Source organism: Pagrus pagrus, assembly GCF_965226575.1.
Source record: "Pagrus pagrus genome assembly, chromosome: 17".
Classification (NCBI taxonomy): domain Eukaryota; kingdom Metazoa; phylum Chordata; class Actinopteri; order Spariformes; family Sparidae; genus Pagrus; species Pagrus pagrus.
The window spans coordinates 1,902,651-1,921,940 of record NC_140201.1 but is presented as its reverse complement, the minus strand read 5'-3'; the positions used below and the strand labels follow the sequence as shown (position 1 = coordinate 1,921,940).

Sequence of the window (19,290 nt, the reverse complement as noted above, 5' to 3'; positions counted from 1 at the left end):
ATTTATTGCATTTACATGTGATTGGCCTGGAACAGCGTGCCCTGATTAAGTGGCACTCTGAATCATTGTAATTTTCGGGCGCGGCGTCTTGTCAGTCAGACTCGCATTATTTTTAACTTCTGGCCACGCCGTTGTCGGCAAGCGCAGTCACCCACCTGCGTCTGATTAGACCCGATGAAGCTCCAGTGATGTCCTGTCCCCTAAAGGACGGACATTACAGGACAGGGTTACCACCTGTCTGTGAAGTCCAGAGGAGATGATTGGATCATTACAAACAATCACTTTATCAATATCTGTCGTATATCTGCTCTCTCACATGTGAGACGTATGTCTTAGATACAGTGTTTGTAACCTTCCCTAATCAAAGTGTACATTTTCTAATAATACAAAAAATACAAACTTTAGTTAGCTGCTATTAGCTCAGTTAGCTCAGTTAGCTCAGTTAGCTGTGGAGCTAGCTCTCCAAAAATGTCAAAATGTCAAAACCAACCACACATGACAGTTTTAATAAATAAAGCTGAATAATTTTTATAAAGTTTAATAAATTGTTTGTTGATGAAGACATCTCAAACAATTTTAACTTTAAGCATTAAGAGTGACATAATTGACCAAATAACACTTAAAGGCAACAGTCACAAATATTCATAAAGACTCCAAACAAAGTGTTACCAAATATTTAATTTACATTTGAACAACTGATATAAAACAGATGTGTTTTCTTGACACCAGCAGCAAATAATCACTGTATTGAGGAAGCTGGAATGAGCAGATATCCTGCTTGATATATGACTAACGTGATTTTATTAGGTTTTCTAAATCATATAAAGTATCCTCCCTCAGTGTATTTTCTTTGTCACTTCTCTTTAACAACATATCGTCGTCAAAAATGCAGATGTGTTTTTCTCTTAAAACCAAAATCAGACCAAAATTCTGCTGTTTGTATTTAACTCTAAAATCCACAATCAAGTCACGTTATAATCTTCTAATATTTGATTTTAAACCTGATGTGAGTTGTGGCGTTCACGTTATGCTTGTGTTTTCAGGCCACTGTCGAGTAAATGTGATCAAACCGCACCCCAGTCGATGACGAGTGTTACACTTTAGGAGCTTTGTTGCTTTTTTAAGTCATAAATATTTAATTTTGTAGAGAGAAACTTCAGATTTGACATTTCCAGGGGCTTTAAGTTTATTGCTTCTTGTCTTCGAAAGGAACATTTGATCCAAAGCACATAATAGTACAACACAGTGCACAAGTGACCCCAGTAAGGATAAATCTCAGTTGATGTTGCTTTGTTTTATCCTTGATCTCACATCTCTCAAATGAATAGAATGTTTCAACCAAAACTGCAATTTATCTATTTTCTCCCCTTCTGTCGTCGCCCATCATGCGTTTTTCCCGTCCTTTGTCTTATTCTGGGTGAATGCAGCAGATCACATAACACACAAACAATATCAACATGACTTCTCTCTCTCTGTGTTTTTCTAACATGTATTTTTCTCTGCTTTTAGTCTTCTCTCAAGTGACTAGAGAGCAGCTCACTGAACACAAACAATATTAACATGTAATTTTCTCACTCTGTTTGTCTCTACGCAGCTTGAGCGCCGCAGCTGTATGTGATGCCCTCCCATGACGCCCAGGTCGGTAGCTGACACTGCCAGTGAGCGGGAGACGCCACTGCACAACCGGTCCTGGGCCAGCGCCGTCAGCCGGTTCTCGCCCTCCCTCTCGCACGCTGGAGACTCCACCTCCAACCACCTACCAGTATCCACAACCATCAGCTCCCAGTAAGGTCCCCTCAAACACCGACACGCTGACGTCCTCGGCCAGCACCAGCAGCAGCAGCAGCAGCCAAAAACCACAGTATCTTCAACGCAACACCAGCACCACCAATATCACCACCACCAGCAGCAGCCATCATGTCCAGTCGTAGAAAGTCCTCCACCCCCTGCATGGTCCGGGTCATTAACGACCTGCCAGAAGAGCAAGATGACCCTGAGGAAGTCATGGGCATGGAAATATCGACAGACAATGATGTGACTGAAAAAGAACAGTCAGAATCATCTGAATCTGCAGAAAAGAGTCAAAACCCCCAGCAGGAGAATCCAGAGAATCCAGACCAGCAGACGTTTCCAAAACCAGTGGAAAACCAGAATCCTGAGCCATCAGAACAAGAGGAGCAGTTGGGTAAAGACGACCAACTCCCTGTCATTGAGGGTGTCGAAGCTAGAGAGGAGAAAGACAGGGAAGAGGTTGAATCAGACCCAGCATCCCAGAAAAAGCAGGCCAGAGGCTACGAGTGCAAATACTGCCCGTTTTCAACGCAGAACCTGAATGACTTTAAAGAGCACGTGGACTCCAGCCACCCTAACGTCATTCTCAATCCGTTGTACCTCTGTGCTGTCTGCAACTTCAACACCAACAAGTTTGACTCGCTCACAGAGCACAACGAGAGCCAGCACCCGGGCGAGACGAACTTCAAGTTCAAGAGGATAAAGATGAACAATCAGACTATCTTAGAGCAGACAATCGAAGGCAAGGACAATTCAGTTGAATGCGAAGTGACAAATGAGCAAGGTGAAAGCAACAGCAGCTCTGTGTTTCCACCTTGCATATCTACCACGGTGAAATCCCCAGAAAGTATCAAGTCGCTCTATCAAGGGAGCGAGCTGAAAAGCCAGCTGGACGGGCTGATCCAGAAGGATCAAATCACAGCAGTGAACATCAACGGAACGGTCATCATCCCTGAACCCACCATCCTCCAAGGGCTCTCCCATGTAACCCCGATGCTCCAGCGCCCACCCAACTTTAACTCTGTACCAAAAATAGCTGTTCCCTTGAACACCACCAAATACAATCCATCTTTAGATGACAACTTGACGTTGATCACCTCCTTTAACAAGTTCCCTTACCCGACACATGCAGAGCTGTCTTGGCTGACAGCCGCCTCCAAGCACCCGGAGGAACAGATCAAAGTCTGGTTTACCACCCAGCGGCTGAAACAAGGTATAACCTGGTCCCCAGAGGAGGTGGAAGAGGCCAGGAAAAAGATGTTCAATGGCTCCATCCCTCCTGCTCATCATACCTTCACCGTCCTGCCTACAAGCCCTGTATCTCAGCCATCTGCCAAATCCTCCCAGCAGCCTCTTGTCCACACTACAGTCAGGCATTCAAGCCATTTACGGACAACCCCGTCCAATGGGTTTAGTGTTGTCACCACCACAAATGCTCCTGCTGGAGTTGCCATTGGCTCCAGCCTTAAACGAACACACCTGACGACAGTGTTCGGACCGGAGTCGAAGCGGCCAATCATGGCAGTTGCCCCCCATTCTGGCGACCCTAATGACAAGGTCCTAATGGCTCCTCCTCCACCCCCTCCTCCTCAGAAAGACCGTCTCCCAATGGCTCCGCCTCCAGTTCCCATGGAGATGAAGAGACCTGTAGCACTTCCTCTGGTCACCACAGAGATGAAGAGGTCATCCGCTACTGTGCCTTTAATGCCACCACCATCATCATCATCATCATCACCGTCTTCGTTGTCCAAAGGGAAGATTCTCTCGGCGTTTGGAAACACCAAAACGAAGCCGTTGGTGTCGCTGCCCTCCATAGTCTTTCCAGAGTCTTTAACGAGGCCATTGATTGTTCCACCGCCTATCTTCGCCCCGTCATTTAAAAACCCATTACTTATTCCGTTAAATTCGCCCATCACTTCCAAAGAAAAGCACCCAAATACTCACGCTATGCCAGCTGCTGATCTGAAGCTGCCAAACTCCCCTCCACTTATCACCCCACAGATACGGAGGCCAACCATCATCCAGTCCATTCGCGCTCCGGCCAAAGCCCCGTCCCAGATTCCAGGATTCCTGTTGGATGGCAAGAAGCTAAAAGAGCAGCAAGGAGTGGAGCTGAAAGCCAGCTACCCGAGAGGAGACAAGGTACTCACTCCTCTGGCCGAGGCCAACGGGACATCTCGCACAGACAGGAAGTGGCCCCACAATCAAACTTCCATTGCTCACAACAATGGAGTCATGCATCTGGATGGCGGCGAGCTGGCAGCAGCGCAGAAACTTGACTTTCATCAAAAGTCCTCAGTGCTGACACAATTTCCCTTGCTGGAGAGGATGAAAGGAAAGACAGCTGAACAGCTGAAGATCTTGGAGGAGAACTTCTTGAGGAACAGCTTCCCCACACAAAGCGATGTGGACAATCTGGCGGTCACCACCCACCTGTCTCACCAGGAAATTGACAGCTGGTTTGTGGAGCGCCGTGCACTACGTGACAACCTGGAACAAGCCCTTCTCAACTCCATGGGCACTAAGAGGATGGGCGCCGGTGGCATCAACGCCATCACTAAGAAAGGACTACATCAGCAGCAACACCAAACTCTACAGCTGAATGGGATTCACAAGCCAAGCACCGGCATGGGCCACCTTAAGAGCCCTCTTCCACCCTCGCACACAGTGCCCATCATTGCTCCCAGCTCCATCGCCACCTCCATCCCCAACCCGACTTCTTGCTCAGTGCCTCCAGACAGCCGATCCCAGGCGCTCCTCAAGGACGATTTTGCTCAAACGCGGTGGCCTTCCCCTGAGGAGTTCAGCCAATCGGAGGGTCGGACAGGACTGGCTCGCGCCGAACTCGCCCGCTGGTTCACTGACAGCCGGCTGCAGAGCGGCGGCATGGAGCTGGCAGAACTTTTTCACAACAATGGAGTGAATGGAAGCCAGGGGCCGCCTGTGTGCTCCCCTGAAAACGCTCCCCCCAGCATCATCCGGCACTGTCAGGAAGGAGCCCTAAAAAACAACAACAGCAGTAAGGTGCTGGAGGTTGAGTTGGGCTGGCTGATGGAGCAGCGCGCTAACAGCCTCAGCAGTCAACATGATGAGCTCCAAGACCGGTTTGCTGGCAGGTACTAAATCAATCAATCAATTTGTGTAGGGTAAATTTTATGTACTGTGTTCGTTGGACTGATTTTACTGTTCAAAGTGGCCTCTCAATGGCATTTTAAATTTGATTATCTTCTATTGTTACTCACATTTGATCCATTAAGAGGACAGAGTGGTTTGGTACAATTTGGAGATTTTTTTGTCATGGCATCCCGGAGCCACTTAACCCCCAATATAAGATGCTACACATACACAGATGCTTGTTGGTTTTCACAATATCAGATTTATTATTGTAGTATTGGATTGGATTGGCTTAGATTTGATTAAGTCAAATAAGATAGGCCTCTTCCAAATATATAATACAATAAAAAGCCAACTGGTGCTCTGCAGATTTACAGATAAAATTTAACTTAAAACAGACATTGAAACAATTAAATACCCAATGTATTTCTTTAAAAAGCCTTAAAACTAAACAAGAAAAGATCGCAGACATTTTAATGGGACATGTCAGCCTGCTGTTGATGTGGGGATCTTCTCTTCAATATTTTCTGCCCTCAGTGTTCACTGAGCTGCACGGCGGCAGTTTCAGCATCATTTTCTACCCAGCGACACCGTCTGTGGTGACCTGTTCGTCCAAAATAAATATCTGCTTCCCCTCCGGAGGCTGGTGCTGCTGTTTTGTAGATGCCACATTAACATTGTTTTCAGAACATTAACCTACAAATCTACGGGACTTTATTTAGTCTGCCTTCCTCTCCAGGAGCTTGGGACATGTTTGGCTAAATAACGGAGCCATTAGGTTGGAAACCAATATCTCCACAATAATTTGGCAAGAGTTTTATTCTTCCCGTGAGTCAGCTCCTGGTTTAGGAGCACCACAGAATAAACCTGCACCTCCGGCACAGTGAAATCCTTCTGGCTCGTGCTGGTTTCATAAGCTCTGTACAAAACAAAGTGCAGTCAGGGATGCAAATGTGTTGTAAGTCATTCATTTTGACTGCTTATTTCCTGTAAATGCAGTGAAAATATCCTAGAGCTGACTGTCAGGAGGGTTCACTTTATAACTTTGATATAATATCTTGAAAAATACCAATATTTGAGACCATTTTCGATACCACGGGGGAAATTGAATTCAAAATCATTTTCTTTTTTTTTAAACATTATTTCTCTGTCTTTAGATCAGGTCTTTAAAGATAACAACAATGTGTCAACTCCCTTTTTGGAGAGAAATAAGAGTGAGAACTTGCAGCTGGTACTGGTGTCGATACTGCAGAAAATGAGCTTTGAAAAAGTTTCAAATCTTCGATACCAACATGCATCAATATATCAATATTTTTGACTGTTAAAGGAGACCTACTGTTCTTTTCATTTTTTCATTTTCAGTGTTTTATAGATTCTTGTGCATGTAAAAGGTCTTGAAAGTTAAAAAGCCCAAAGTCGCACCAACAGAAGCTCCTCTCTCCCACAAAAAAGACTGCCCCTGAACTGCTCATCAGTAGTCCCGCCTTTAATTCTGTGACTTTGTGACATCACAACACGTCACCATGTCACACATTTGCATAATTTATGCTTAGCAGCTGATTTGGCATGTAAGGAATGATTTAGCACAACTGCTCTCTTGTTGTTAGCGCTGCTGGCTCAGGTATGTGTGAGCTGACCAATCAGGGCAGGCTGGGGGTTGAGGAGGCGGGGCCTTAAAGAGACAGGAGCTAACAGAGGGGAAAACAGTGCTGTAGCACAGAAAACTGACGTGTTATTTGAGCACTAAAGTATATAAACCTATTCTAAATATTGCATATAATATATATATATATATTACAATATAATATATGTTAATTGTAAACCTGTAAATGAGCATAATATGTCTTTTTTAAGTAAAAAATTGTTATTTTTTGCCTAAACTGAAGCCCAAACATGAAGTTTGTCTCAGTTTTGATCTCTCAAGTTTGCATAACATGAAGAGAATAATTATTAGTGGATTATTAGTTTCTTCTCATTATAATTAACAAATTCTCCCACTTATGACCCACTTTTGTTAAATCCGATTGTTAGCAATCACATCAGTCGCTCTGATATTGAAAAATGATTGACAGTGTGAAAAACAAAAATCTTTAAAAAGTCCTGTTTTTTTATCTGCAGAATTAAATCAGCTCCACTTTTGTTAACTCGATTCGTTACTGGCAGCTAAAACACGTCAAACGTATGAAACAAACAACATTTTCCATATCGTCTGTGTCTTCAGATACAGTGTGTGTTCTCATTTGTCACCGTGTGTTATAGAAGAAAACATTTCAGATGAACTGAGAATTAACAAAAATGAGGAGATCTCATTAATAACTGTTTAAATAAACATTAAAAGGATTATAAAAATGGATAATTAAGAAATCTTTAATCTTCAAGAAATAGTTTCAGTTCTAAACTCTGACATGAATTAAAATGAAATACTTTAAGGGCTGTAAGAAGACTGAAATTTCAAAAACAAACTTCTCAAAACAAACTTTTCAGCATAAATATTCTCTGTGAACATCCAACACAAACATTAAAGCTGCTCTGCAGAGTTTTCATCTCAGAACAGTTTTATTTAAAATCAGTGTTTCTCACTGAGACATATGGTCTGCATCATTGAGGTCAAACAAACGCACTGAATGCATCACCTTCTTTATTAAATATGCATGTTTCTGTCTTTGTGCTAATAAATCAGGAGAGACAAACAAATATATATTCAAAAACAAATGTTTAAGCTTTCCGTCTGTCTTCACAGACTGAGGCAGCAGAACGTGGTCGAGTTGAAGAACGGGGGACAGAACGGGGGAGTCCTGGGAGGAGCGCGGGACGTGTTCGGGAGCTGGCTGCAGGACGGACACTCGAGGAGAGGACGGGAGCTGCTCCTGGACCGAGAGAGGAAGATGGCGGAGGACACGTCTGGGAGGCTGACTGGATAAACGGTGAGAGATGATTGGTTGATGTGTTCACTGTCAGGCTGTGGGTTGGACATCTGATCTCTGAGGCTTTGAGGTCGCTGTGTCTGGATGTTTTGTGATAAAACTGTTGATCAGTTGTTTGTGAGTCATTGTTGAATTGTTTGAAGGCTCTGTATTCACTGAGCACAAACAGCTCTCTGAAAAGCTACATTCATGTCAAAAACAACATATTTTTCTTACATGTTAAAAGAAAAAATGTCTTTTAGCTGAATTACATTCACTGTCAATACAAGTTTTAATTATTTCTCAGTTATTAAATGATTAATTGCGTATTCTATAAAATGTCAAAAATGACAAATGGCTTCTTTTCAGGCAATTAAGTGAAGCGTGAATTAGGTTTTCAGGGAGCCTCTCTGATTTAAGTCATGTGTCTGTAGTGAAGAAGCAACAGTGAGTATTAAAGGTTTTTCTGTTTCCATTGTGTTTGTCTGTGAAGTCTAACAAACATGTTGAATTAGTGTTTTTTCCTCATGAAACTTTTGCACAGTCGATGTTTCTTGAAAGTTTTAAACGTTGGTTGTCAGCACGTTCACCAGACTCACGGTGTTTCAACATTTGTAAGCATGAAACCACCGGTTGGTTTAGTTTAGATGTCTGGACATGTTCCTGCTGTCATTGTGGTGACAGAACCAGGTATTTTAACATGATCCTAAAAGCTAAATGTCAGAGAGACCACTGTTTGAGACGGCTTTTCAACATTGAGACGTGGGGACAGTTTCTATCTGTGTTTGTGGTGACCAAAACAGGTATTTTAGGCCAAAACATGTTTTTTTCAAGTGCATTGTCAAACATAAAAATCTCTTTTCTGGAGATTTACAAACACAAAATATTCATGGTGTAAAACTTCAGGATGTCAGGAGCAAAAACGTGGCTTGTTGGCAGATGTCCTGTTGAAAGTTTGACAGACGTCTTACAAACGTTGCTCTACGACACAACTCTTTGTCAAAATCTTCACGGGACCCTTTGATAAAAATACAAAATAAAACTGAGATTGATATTGTGATATTGATGCTGCTGCATTTTTGTCCTATAAAACTCTCACCGTGCTGCCGTTTATGTTCTTTATATTTGACAGTAAAACAGTCCTGAAGTATAAAATCCAGCTCTGTGAAACCTGCAGCCTGCTCTGTCAGACTGAATCTGTGGCTGCAGGTTTGTAGAAGCAGTGAAGTGATTTAACTCAGCGAGGCCCTGATGGTCCCCAGCGTCTCCCCCTCCACCCCCCGGCCCGTTAGTGTTGAAGCCAACACCTCGATCCCGGGCAACAAACAAAACTCCTCCAGCCAGTCACCGTCTGTGTGTGTAGCTGTGTGAGTTTTGGCTTCAGCTGCTCAGCAACAAACACTAACTTCAGGAAAATTTAGGGATAAAAAAAACATTATTGGAAGCCTAAAATAGCAGCAGCCCCCCTGGTGTGGTAAAGTTTGATAGATAAAAGGCTCCGCCTGGGGCAAAGTGTGACGACAGAGTCGGCTGCTTCTTCCCTCTACTGTCTGTTCTGACAGAAGATTGAAAGTTTTAATGTTTCTATGAGACGTTTGCTTATCAAAATAGACTCTGTTCAAATGATTTCCTCAAGACAAACAGCCGTAAACAAGCCGGGGACTCAACTTCTGACATCGTCAACGTTTGAGAGATTGTCACTGGTTTTGGATGTCTTCAAAATCAACGCTTGACAGCTAAAATCAATAATCAATATGCAGCATTCAGAATAACCAACAACTGTAGATTTTGTAAATAAAACTCGACCTGTTAGTGACGTCTGATGATGTTTTTGTTTGTTTTTCCTGCTAAAATCAGTCAAAGTGAATATTTGTATTTTTTTTTTTTAAAACAAAAAACAAGTTTCCCTCTACAATGAAATTCTTACAATTAATATATATATATATATATATATATATATATATATATATATATATATATATATAAGAAATGTTAACATAAAATATGACATAATGTAACATATATATAATATAATATCATAAAATATCATATAATATAGTATAATATGATATAATATACCATAATATCATTTATCATAGTAGCCTATAATCTAATATAATATAACATAACAATATAATATGACAAAATATAAACTAGTATAATTTAACATAAAATAATATAATATAACATCATTTAATATAATTGTACAATGTTGTGAGTTTGTGGACAAACAATAGAAGAAGAACACAACAGACTGAGTGTTGGAGGTTTTCTTCTTCAGTCTGCTGCAGCTGCTCTCATAAACTCCTCCACTCTGCACCTCTCTGCTCCAACCCACACAACAACACAACAACACAACAACACATCAACACAACAACACAACAACACATCAACACAACAACACATCAACACAACAACACATCAACACAACAACACTGTGCTGCATTTACACACACTCACTGCAGTAATGAGAGGACGTGTCCTTTAATGTCAAACACGTCGACGCGTGAATCAAACTGTCCCCACTTTTTTTTAGCAGCATGTTAAAACCTCCACGTTACAGTCGATCTAGCAGGCAGAGGAAGTGGATGTGACTCAGTCTGTGAGCAGGAGGATAAATTAACATGAGCTGCTATCTAAACTCTGGCAGTTTGTGACTGTGGCCACACACTCGTCTGCTCTGCCAGACGCTCAGTTCAGGTGCCAGTTATCATCGCAGGCTGAGCTCTGCTCTCCAAATCAGTTTGGCTCCCAGATTACTGAGTGTGGCAGGTGAATGCTGGAATCCACCAAACACTGTTGATGGAAAAACTGCTCCAGTTAGGAGTCGCACTCCAACTCTCTGAAAATTCAATATGTGGTGGGAACTCAAACTGGGAAACGTGGCTGAAAGAAGAGAGACTCTTCTTCATCAGAGGAAATCACAGGGTTTCTGCCACTAGGGGGCTCTCAGTCAAAAAACTAAAGACATGGGAGTTGTTGTCTTCATTGTTAGACAACTTTCACTGCTGATGGAAATCTGTCTGAGGAGACTCAGACTCCTTTTCATGTTATGTTTAGTCATGTTCGCCAGCTTCCTTCCTCACTCTCTCTTCAGGAAGTTACAGCGACAGGCGACAATATAACGCAACATTAACTTGAAAAATGTGACAGACTTCAGTGGTTTGAGAATTGTTGGAAACATGTCGACACGTCCTCATACTAACACGATTGAATAGACCAGTTGCCAGCGACTCCACATATATCCCTGTTCCCAAAACGACATGACCGTTGCAGCTAACAGGCGTAACAGTCGTACCCAACTCCTGCCGTGCTGTCACAGTTTGGTTAGGTTTAGGAAAAGAACGTAGTTTGGCTCACGTAAAAATGTCCACAAGTCAAAATAACTCATCGTTGTCTTTCATCAGGACACGAACAGCAGTCTCTGGTTAGAAAGTCCTGTGTTTGTCGTCCATCCCCACAAACAGTTACTACAGGACAGCTGGGAGGAGATTGGCTGGTGGCGAAGGAAAAGTGGAGGTCCGCGCGAGACCATTTTGACTCTGAGCGGCGCCCTCTAGTGGTTCATGACAATGTGAAGAACGCATGGACGTATGTGGGCAGTGACGGTTATATCACTTGAGACAGACGTATCTGTTTTCTTATGTAAAGGAAGCATAAATGAGCCTTTAAACTCTTTATTATCTTCACCTGACTTCCTCCTTTGCTGCCATAATAATAACTTCAGCCACTAGAGGTCGCCGCCGAACAAGAAACATAAATATTGGCTGTAAGAAGCAGCGTGCAGGATGAAGGCAGGCTGAACATTTTGGATAATGTAAATACAGAACTCGAATAAATGTACAACAAAGTTTTTAGACATGAGTTAGAGTGATACAAACTTAAACATTATGGACCAATTTTTACATTAATTCAGACAGAAAACATGACTTATACAGGACAGACTGTATTTTGCAGATTGAAGTTATAATATTGTTTTTTATGTTTTTTACCGTTTCTTTAGCCTTTAATTCAACTATTTTGAAACACTTCTCTCATCTCTCTTATTTGTCTCTTCTGATGCCTTCAGTCTGCTGGCACTCAGCTCTGCTGGACCAGACGCTCAAGTTGTGTTTGTTTTAAGCTCCTCCAGTGCCGCCCGGGCGGGGTTTGTCACACCGACTGCCAGTTACTGAGTGACAATCGGTAAAAATCACCTAATGTCACGCTGTGAAGCCCCGCCCCTCTGGTACACCGAGGAGAATAAATCAAACGTCAGGTTTTGAATCAGACTTTGTTTTGTTCAGACGTGGTTGAATGTTTTTGTGTGCGTGTCTGTGCGGCACTGACCTCGTCTTTTTCCACCACCGCAAAGATTAAATTAGCGTGAAAAGTGAAAAGACCTCTGCATGTTTCTGTCTTTATTTCACCGGAAACTAAATTAGTTTTTTGCTTGTGCACTTTGGATACGACGTTCAAGGCGCACCTGCCTGCAACACAAAAAGAAAAGAAAGGAATATTTGGCTCTTTATTGTATTTAAAGACTCTCCTGCTGTCACATCTGCACCCTGACCCTCCAACACAGTTTTCTCCGGCTTCATTTTTTGTTGTCTTGTTTAAAAAAAACTTTATCCGAATTGCCAATTAACAAAACGAACCTGTTTGCTCTCAGTGTGCGAGTGCTGGCTGCACAGAAGTGAAGATTAAAAAACGTGAAATGTGAGTTAACACAATGCATCAGAGTAATTTACATGCACTGTGCGTCCAGCTTTAAGCGTAATGTCTGGGTGGGTGGGTCAGGTCAGAGGTCACAGCAGCAGAGATGATCCTACTAAAGACGGATAAAGAGCGATGCTATCGGATTATATTAAGGAGTCGCAACGATTGATGTAGCAAAAACAAATTCCTGCAGTGCAAATTGATGTGGCACGATGTCTCCAGCCTGTCTCTGTGTGTGTTAATGGTTTTTCTGTGCGTGTGTGTGTGTGTGTGTGTGTGTGTGTGCCATCCATTGTCCTGTCTCACTAATCACAGCAGCTCGGGGCTTCATTTAATCAGCCGAGCGCGGCGCAGCGTCCCATAATAACTTATCAACAGTCGTAGCTTATAGATGAAGGCTTAATTGCCAAAATGCTGCAGTGCTTCTCCCTCGCTGTCATCATTATAAAGTAAAACACAGAGGCAGCGCACACTGAAAGTTACCTGCTTCCAGGTCACTATGATCTCGGAATAAAATCACAATAATCTGTTTTAAATTTTGTATCATTAGTGTTAATAAAGAGGACGTTTTTTTTTCCTAGTATAAAATATTAGATTTGCAGCTTCATCGTCCGAGGCTGCAGTCCTCATGTTACTTCAAACATCTGTATTTTTGTGTAATGACTGTAAAGTGCATTCAAACAGCAGAAAGGTCAAACTCTTTCACCAGAGAGAGATGAGAGAGCTCAGACCTCCTCCGAGGCTGCACGAGCCTCCACATTTGGATTTAATACACTTTTAAAAAAAAGAAGATTCAACTTTACTGTCTTGCGATTCATTTATGTCGTAACAGCACCGAGCTTAATAATAACAGATGCGTATGATGCATACAAATCCTAACGTGTCGGTGGTTTGCAGAAATGTAAAAGGCAAGTGTTTTATTCCGGTGACTGGGAGAGAAGCCAGAGACCACGGTTCAAGACTGTGTTTCAACAGTTTTGAGCATGAACCCACAGGACAGACGCAGAGAGAAACCGTGAGGTTTTATTTGCGACTTTATAAAGTTAGATAATGTTAACGAGTAATGACTGATCGATTAATCGCCACCAAGAATTTAACTTATTAAAAATGTGTCAACTGCCAATCAGATGGGCACAATTAAATACTAAAAAACAAGTTATTTTTAATGTAGAAAATCCAAAAAGACAATCGTTACAAACTGATATTTAGTGATTTATTAGCCTGTGTTGGATTTTGTCGGGCCTGATGTGACAGTCAGAGTTCGAGTCAGTGGTTAAAACAGTTTCTAACATATTGTTTTTAATATATTATTAAAGGTTAACCGGTAATCGATTGTTAAGGAAACTGAGCATTAATTAAAGAAATTGCTTATTTAACCAGATTTGTTTTCGGTTTACTAGCAAGTTTATTAGATCATTTTAAATTGGGTCTGTATCGTGTCGCCTGTTATGTATTTTTGTATTTGTGTGTTTTCAGACCTGCTGTTCGTGCTCTTCAGGAACTTAAACTTTGGACCAACAGAAGTCTGAAACATTAAACACACAACATCATTTGTTGTTGACGTTCCCTCCGCTTCTGGAAAAGTTTGAAAATCTGCGAAAATGCAGTCGCATGCTGTGATTGTAGACCTCCACCATCCTGTACTGTATATCTGCGGTGTGTGTGTGTGTGTGTGTGTGTGTGTGTGTGTGTGTGTGTGTGTGTGAGGGTAATGAAACGCACCCTCTGTCGGCCATATTGGACCGTCAGCTGTTGTGTAACAGTATCTGATTGTACAGCTGATTGAACAGCTGTTCACAGCTGAACAGAAGTGCTTCATTTTCCTCTTTAACTCGGAGCCGATGATGATTTCATCACTGCTGAGTTTCTAAATGTTAACAGAGAGTTCAGAGGAAACAGGGAGCGGAGAAACCTTTTACCTTTGACTACATCCTAAACCGATGTGCAGATAAACTCCGGAGATCATTGGTCGGATACGGCGACATCGCAAAGATCTGAACAGGAAGTGACACGGGTCAGAAAATTTCCCACAGAGGAACAAAAGCAGAATCTGATAGAAAAGATCTTCCTTATTGGATTTATTCCAAACCTTCATCTTAAGGTTTCACTTTAAGGTAATAAAACTTCTTTCTCTTGTGGGCTTTTACTTTGAAACATCTGCAGGAAGTGTTGAAGTTTACTCACAACAGCTTGACAGTGACTGAAACTAGAAATAAGTGGTGAATAAAAACAAGACTTCTCACTAAAATCTGATCAAATATACTCGTCGATACACTCGACAAGAATGTAAATTCAACTCTTCTGTTTTCGCTCCAGATTTCACACGTTGAAGTAAAAACATCTGAGAGTGGCTCCGGGCACAGAAAGCGTTTATTCCTTCCTAAATGTTGAGCAGAAATTCACTTAAAGTCCACGTCAGATAGCTCGTCTCCTTTGGCAAAATGATCCATCCTGATGATCCTTTTAATGAGACTGACCAAAAGCACATCTGTGGCATAATCAGGATGTTTATTCCCATCGTGCCACACCTGTCAGGTGGAGGGAACGACCTGGCAAACGAGATTTTAACACATTTCTGCTCAAAGAGCCAGAGAAGTGTTTTTGTGTGCAGAGAAAAAGTTTTACTTCCACTCAGACACAACCAATCGTCTGCCAGCGTCTGTACCTGATGACCCAGAACCACCTGCTGCACCTTTACGACGGACAGGAACAGACTCTTCCTGTGTGTGTTCAGCAGCTGGATGAAAAACCCATTTTACACTCAAACAAAAATATAAACGCTTTTGTTTTGAAGTTGAAGTAAAAGAGTTAAGATTTAAGCCTTTTATTGTGAAAGAACACCTGTGCACTAATCATGGTTTATCAGTGTCTTGACGTGCCGCACCTGTCAGGTGGAGGGACTGTTTTCACATCACGCTGATTTTTAACAGAATCTTTGTTCAAAAAAAAGATTTAAAAAGTTAAAAAGTTTGAAACCTTTTTACTTCAACTTGTGAAAAATATGAGCACAAACAAAAGTGTTGTTTTTATATTTTTGTCGAGTGTTTAAAGACGCGTCTCTCAACAGTTTGTGAAAGTAAAAGTCAAAGACGCCACAACAAGACGGGAACTCTGTGTGTGTTTGTGTGTTTGTGTTACTGTCCATTGTCCTGTTTGTGTAATCACGGCGGCTGCCTCGTTTTAATCACTCCCACACAAAACACAACTTTAACACCGCTTCCCTCTCACATGGATCAGGAGAGAGAGAGCGAGCGAGCCGGCCGGCCGGTCGGGTCCGCCGCCGTTATTTCACAATGTGTCCCAGTTCCCAGCAGCACCAGGCGACCAGGAACACCGGCTCCTGGCACAACAATTGCTTTTTAATCCCTCCTTTTCTGTTTTTTTTCATTTGTGTTTCCTCCTTTTTTTTTGTTTTTTTTTCTGGGGCTGATCTGAGTTCTTGTGAAACTGACATTTCTTCCTCTCTCTCTCTCTTTTCTGTCTGTTTCAGGTGCGAATAGGATTTTGCCGCCATCGCCGCCGCTGCTGCTGGAAACGAGGAGGAGGAGAGAAAACGAGGTGGACGGAGAACGGAGCAACAAAAGAAGAGTTTTTTAAACGATCAGATATTGTATTTTTTTTTTTTGCTTTTATTTTTTAACGATTTTTTAACTCTTGATTGTCGCATCACAGATCACGCGCAACGTCGTCCTCCGTCATGTCCGAGCTGTGACCCGACCCCTCCGCAGATGTGACGCCCTCAACAACCACAACAACAAAAAGAAGAAGAAGATGAGCTCAGATTTTATTTTGGCGAGGCGCACACAGGCTTCCAAATTAAAATCAGAGGAGTGCGAGGAGAGATTCAGGGTCACGATCTGTGAAGATAATTGAAATCTCAAATTGCTGCTTTTCTTTTCGTTCCTCACAGTAATGTGAGTTTTAATAGTGTTACAATAAAAGACAGAGCAGATCTTCACTCCAGACGAGCCTCAGTGCACAAACACCATCAGAGACACAGATTAGAGGTGAGGAGCTGCTGCGAGCGGTCATGGTGGGCGATCGAGGGTTCGACAGAGCTCTCGAGCTTCCTCTTAAGGTGGAATCAGAAGGACGCAGTCAAACTGATACGGATCAATAAAGTGTGATCGGTGGCCGGTGTGCTTCACACAGCAGTCGCACCAGAAAATAAGGGAGCGCTTCCCCTTTAAGAGCCGTCCCTTTAAGACTGTTTTCTGATTGGTTAACAAACTCACAAACTTTAAACAAACGTCGTGCTGATCGATAGTCGTGTTTTCTTCTTTTTCACGACCTGGCGAATGCCTTACCCACAATGCAACGTGACTGCCGACCAGATGTTCACATTAACAGTAACCGACGGAAACGTGATTTGTCTGGAAATTTAGCATTTAAAGACGAGGTTTGATTTGTAGGTTGCGGTGCAGATAACTTCCCTTTAACCTCAAACATTCCCTTTAAGTGGGAGTTTGTTTGATGATCACAAAGATCTCGTCACTGTGAGTGTCGTACGTCCTCCATCTTGGACAGGTAGGTACGGCAACACCACCTGGACAAACCACATACAGAAAAACAAGTTAATTTCTAAGATAACAACGAACAGGAAACATTTTTAGGCCTTTCAAGTAACTTTAAAAATTCAGTTTAATTAAGATAAAGAAGGTTTTTTTTGTGCTATATTTTCTCAGTTTTGTTTGTTTCATGCTGCAGCTTGAGCTGTAACATTTATCAACATGTCGGTATGATTATTATATATTTCTACGAAGAACGTAACGTAATACCTGAAAGATGACCAGTTAAGATCGAAGCACAAAAGTATAATAATCCAGATATTTCGACAGCTTTTGCTGCAGTTCTGTCTGTAGTTTGTCCTAGTGGTGTTGCCGTACTTCGCTGTCCGAGATGCCTCACATCGTGTGTCTGTATGACTCATAACAGTGATGGATGGAAGGACGACTTTCCTGAAATCTGGTTAAAATGTGACTTCAGAGTCCAGAGCTTCCCTTTAAAACGAGGTTAGTTTGTCTGAGTAACTTCCCTTTAAGAGGAGGATTTTTATTGACAAAGAACGGTCACAAACATCCCCTTTAAGAGGGAGTTTGATTGATGATGAAACGTTGTCTCCCTCAGGAGGAAGCTTGTTTTTGTCTGGTCGACATCCTGAACCTCCATGATCTCAGTGAACTTCCCCTTTAAGAAGTAAAACAGAGCTGAAGACATCAGATGTGTGTGGAGACAAAAAAACCTTCCTCACATTAATATATAAACTCAGTTTCCATCATGTTTCCAAGAGCTTTGACTCTTTTAATGACGTCATCAACGTGTGTTGAGAGGGTTATAAGTCGTCCGTGGAAAAATTATTTCCTTGAAATTTGTTTAAATGGATTCACACTTGACTTTAGAGTCCTGAGCTAAAAAAAGAGTTTTGATTCATATGTTCAAATCGAGATAACTTCCCTTTAAGAGGAGGTTTGAATGTTATTTTCCCCTCAGGAGGAAGCTTGTTGTGGTTCGGTCGACGTCCTGATCTGATCCTCGACGATCTGTGTCTCCAAACACTCTGAACTTTCCCTTTAAGAAGGAACCAGTTTCATAATGAGCACTTTACTGTAAAAAAAAAAATAAAAATAAAAAACCCTGAACTTCTCCTTTAAGTCGCTCTGAAGGAAGCAGCCTCCGTCTCGTGAGAGGGGGGATTAGCAGGTTGTGAACTCGGACGGACGGATGTTTTGTGGCCGAGGTGATGTTGTGCGTGACCTGCGTTGCCGTGGAGACGGCGAACCGGAGCACTGAATGTGTGCCTGAAGCAGCAGCAGCAGCCGTCTGACTGTACACAGCGACCGACCCGACGACAGATCGACCGACAGACAGGGTGGATTTAAAACAAACAAACAAACAAACAACAAAAAAAACAACAAAAAAAAACAACCACAAACAAAAACGCCGAGTGCCAAAGCTGGGATCTGCTGCATTCTCACTACACTTTTAAAAAAAAAAAGGGTTCTTCTTCTTCTCGTTGTAAATAGGATATATATGTTTGTTTGTTTTGTTTTTGGTTTTTTCTCCTGTATTGCTACGGATTTGTAAAATTTTGCGGAAAAAATTTTGTTACATTTTGTAAAATGGGAGCAACTCGTCCCCCCGAAACCTCCTCTGAATTATTGTTTTTGTTTTTGTTTTTAAAGCCCCTCTCTCTCTCTCTCTCTCTCTCTCTCGCTCGCTCGCTCACTCGGCTCTTTAACGTCTTTTTCTTTTTTCTTTCTTTTTTTTTTTTGTTGATGGACTTTTAAAAAAAAAAAAAAAAAACGGTGCCAGCAATGAGTGTGTCTGTACGAGTGTGTGGTTATGAATGTGTGTGTGTGTGTGTGTGTGTGTGTGTGTTGTGTGCAACGTTTTTTTTTTTCTTTCTCCGTCTCTCTCTCTGTTTTTGTACTGAACCAGAGTGGAACCACTACAAAAAAAAAACAGAAAAAAAAAAAAAAAAGACGGACCAGTTGGCAATACTTCAGTCACTTCTTCTTCATCTCACCGGCACTGGACTTCCGCCCGCCACTTCCCTGCTGAGAGGAGAGGTGGGAGGAGGAGGAGGAGGAGGAGGAGGAGGAGGAGGAGGAGGAGGAGGAAGAGGAGGAGGAGGAGGAAGAGGAGGAAGAGGGGGGACTTCGCTTCACATCAAATCAGATTCAAAAAAACAAAACACAAAAAAAGCACCTTTGGACCTTTTTTCTTTTTTTTCTTTTTTTTTTTTTTTTTACTGTGCTGAAGTGAAGTCAAGTGCTATTATTAT

At 42.1% G+C, this 19,290-nt stretch overlaps 1 protein-coding gene across 3 annotated transcripts in view; it reads left to right on the top strand.

Moving 5' to 3' along the window:
- LOC311272998 (zinc fingers and homeoboxes protein 2-like) overlaps positions 1 to 18,650 on the top strand; it is a 113,951-nt gene extending 95,301 nt beyond the window's left edge. For all 3 annotated transcript variants that reach the window (XM_084379822.1, XM_084379824.1, XM_084379823.1), the window contains exons 3-5: positions 1,595 to 4,907; positions 7,646 to 7,829; positions 15,997 to 18,650. In XM_084379822.1, coding sequence (XP_084235948.1) covers positions 1,918 to 4,907; positions 7,646 to 7,826 — 3,171 coding nt within the window. In that variant the 5' untranslated portion in view covers positions 1,595 to 1,917 and the 3' untranslated portion in view covers positions 7,827 to 7,829; positions 15,997 to 18,650. The remainder of the gene's footprint in view (positions 1 to 1,594; positions 4,908 to 7,645; positions 7,830 to 15,996) is intronic.
- Positions 18,651 to 19,290: the final 640 nt, after the last annotated feature.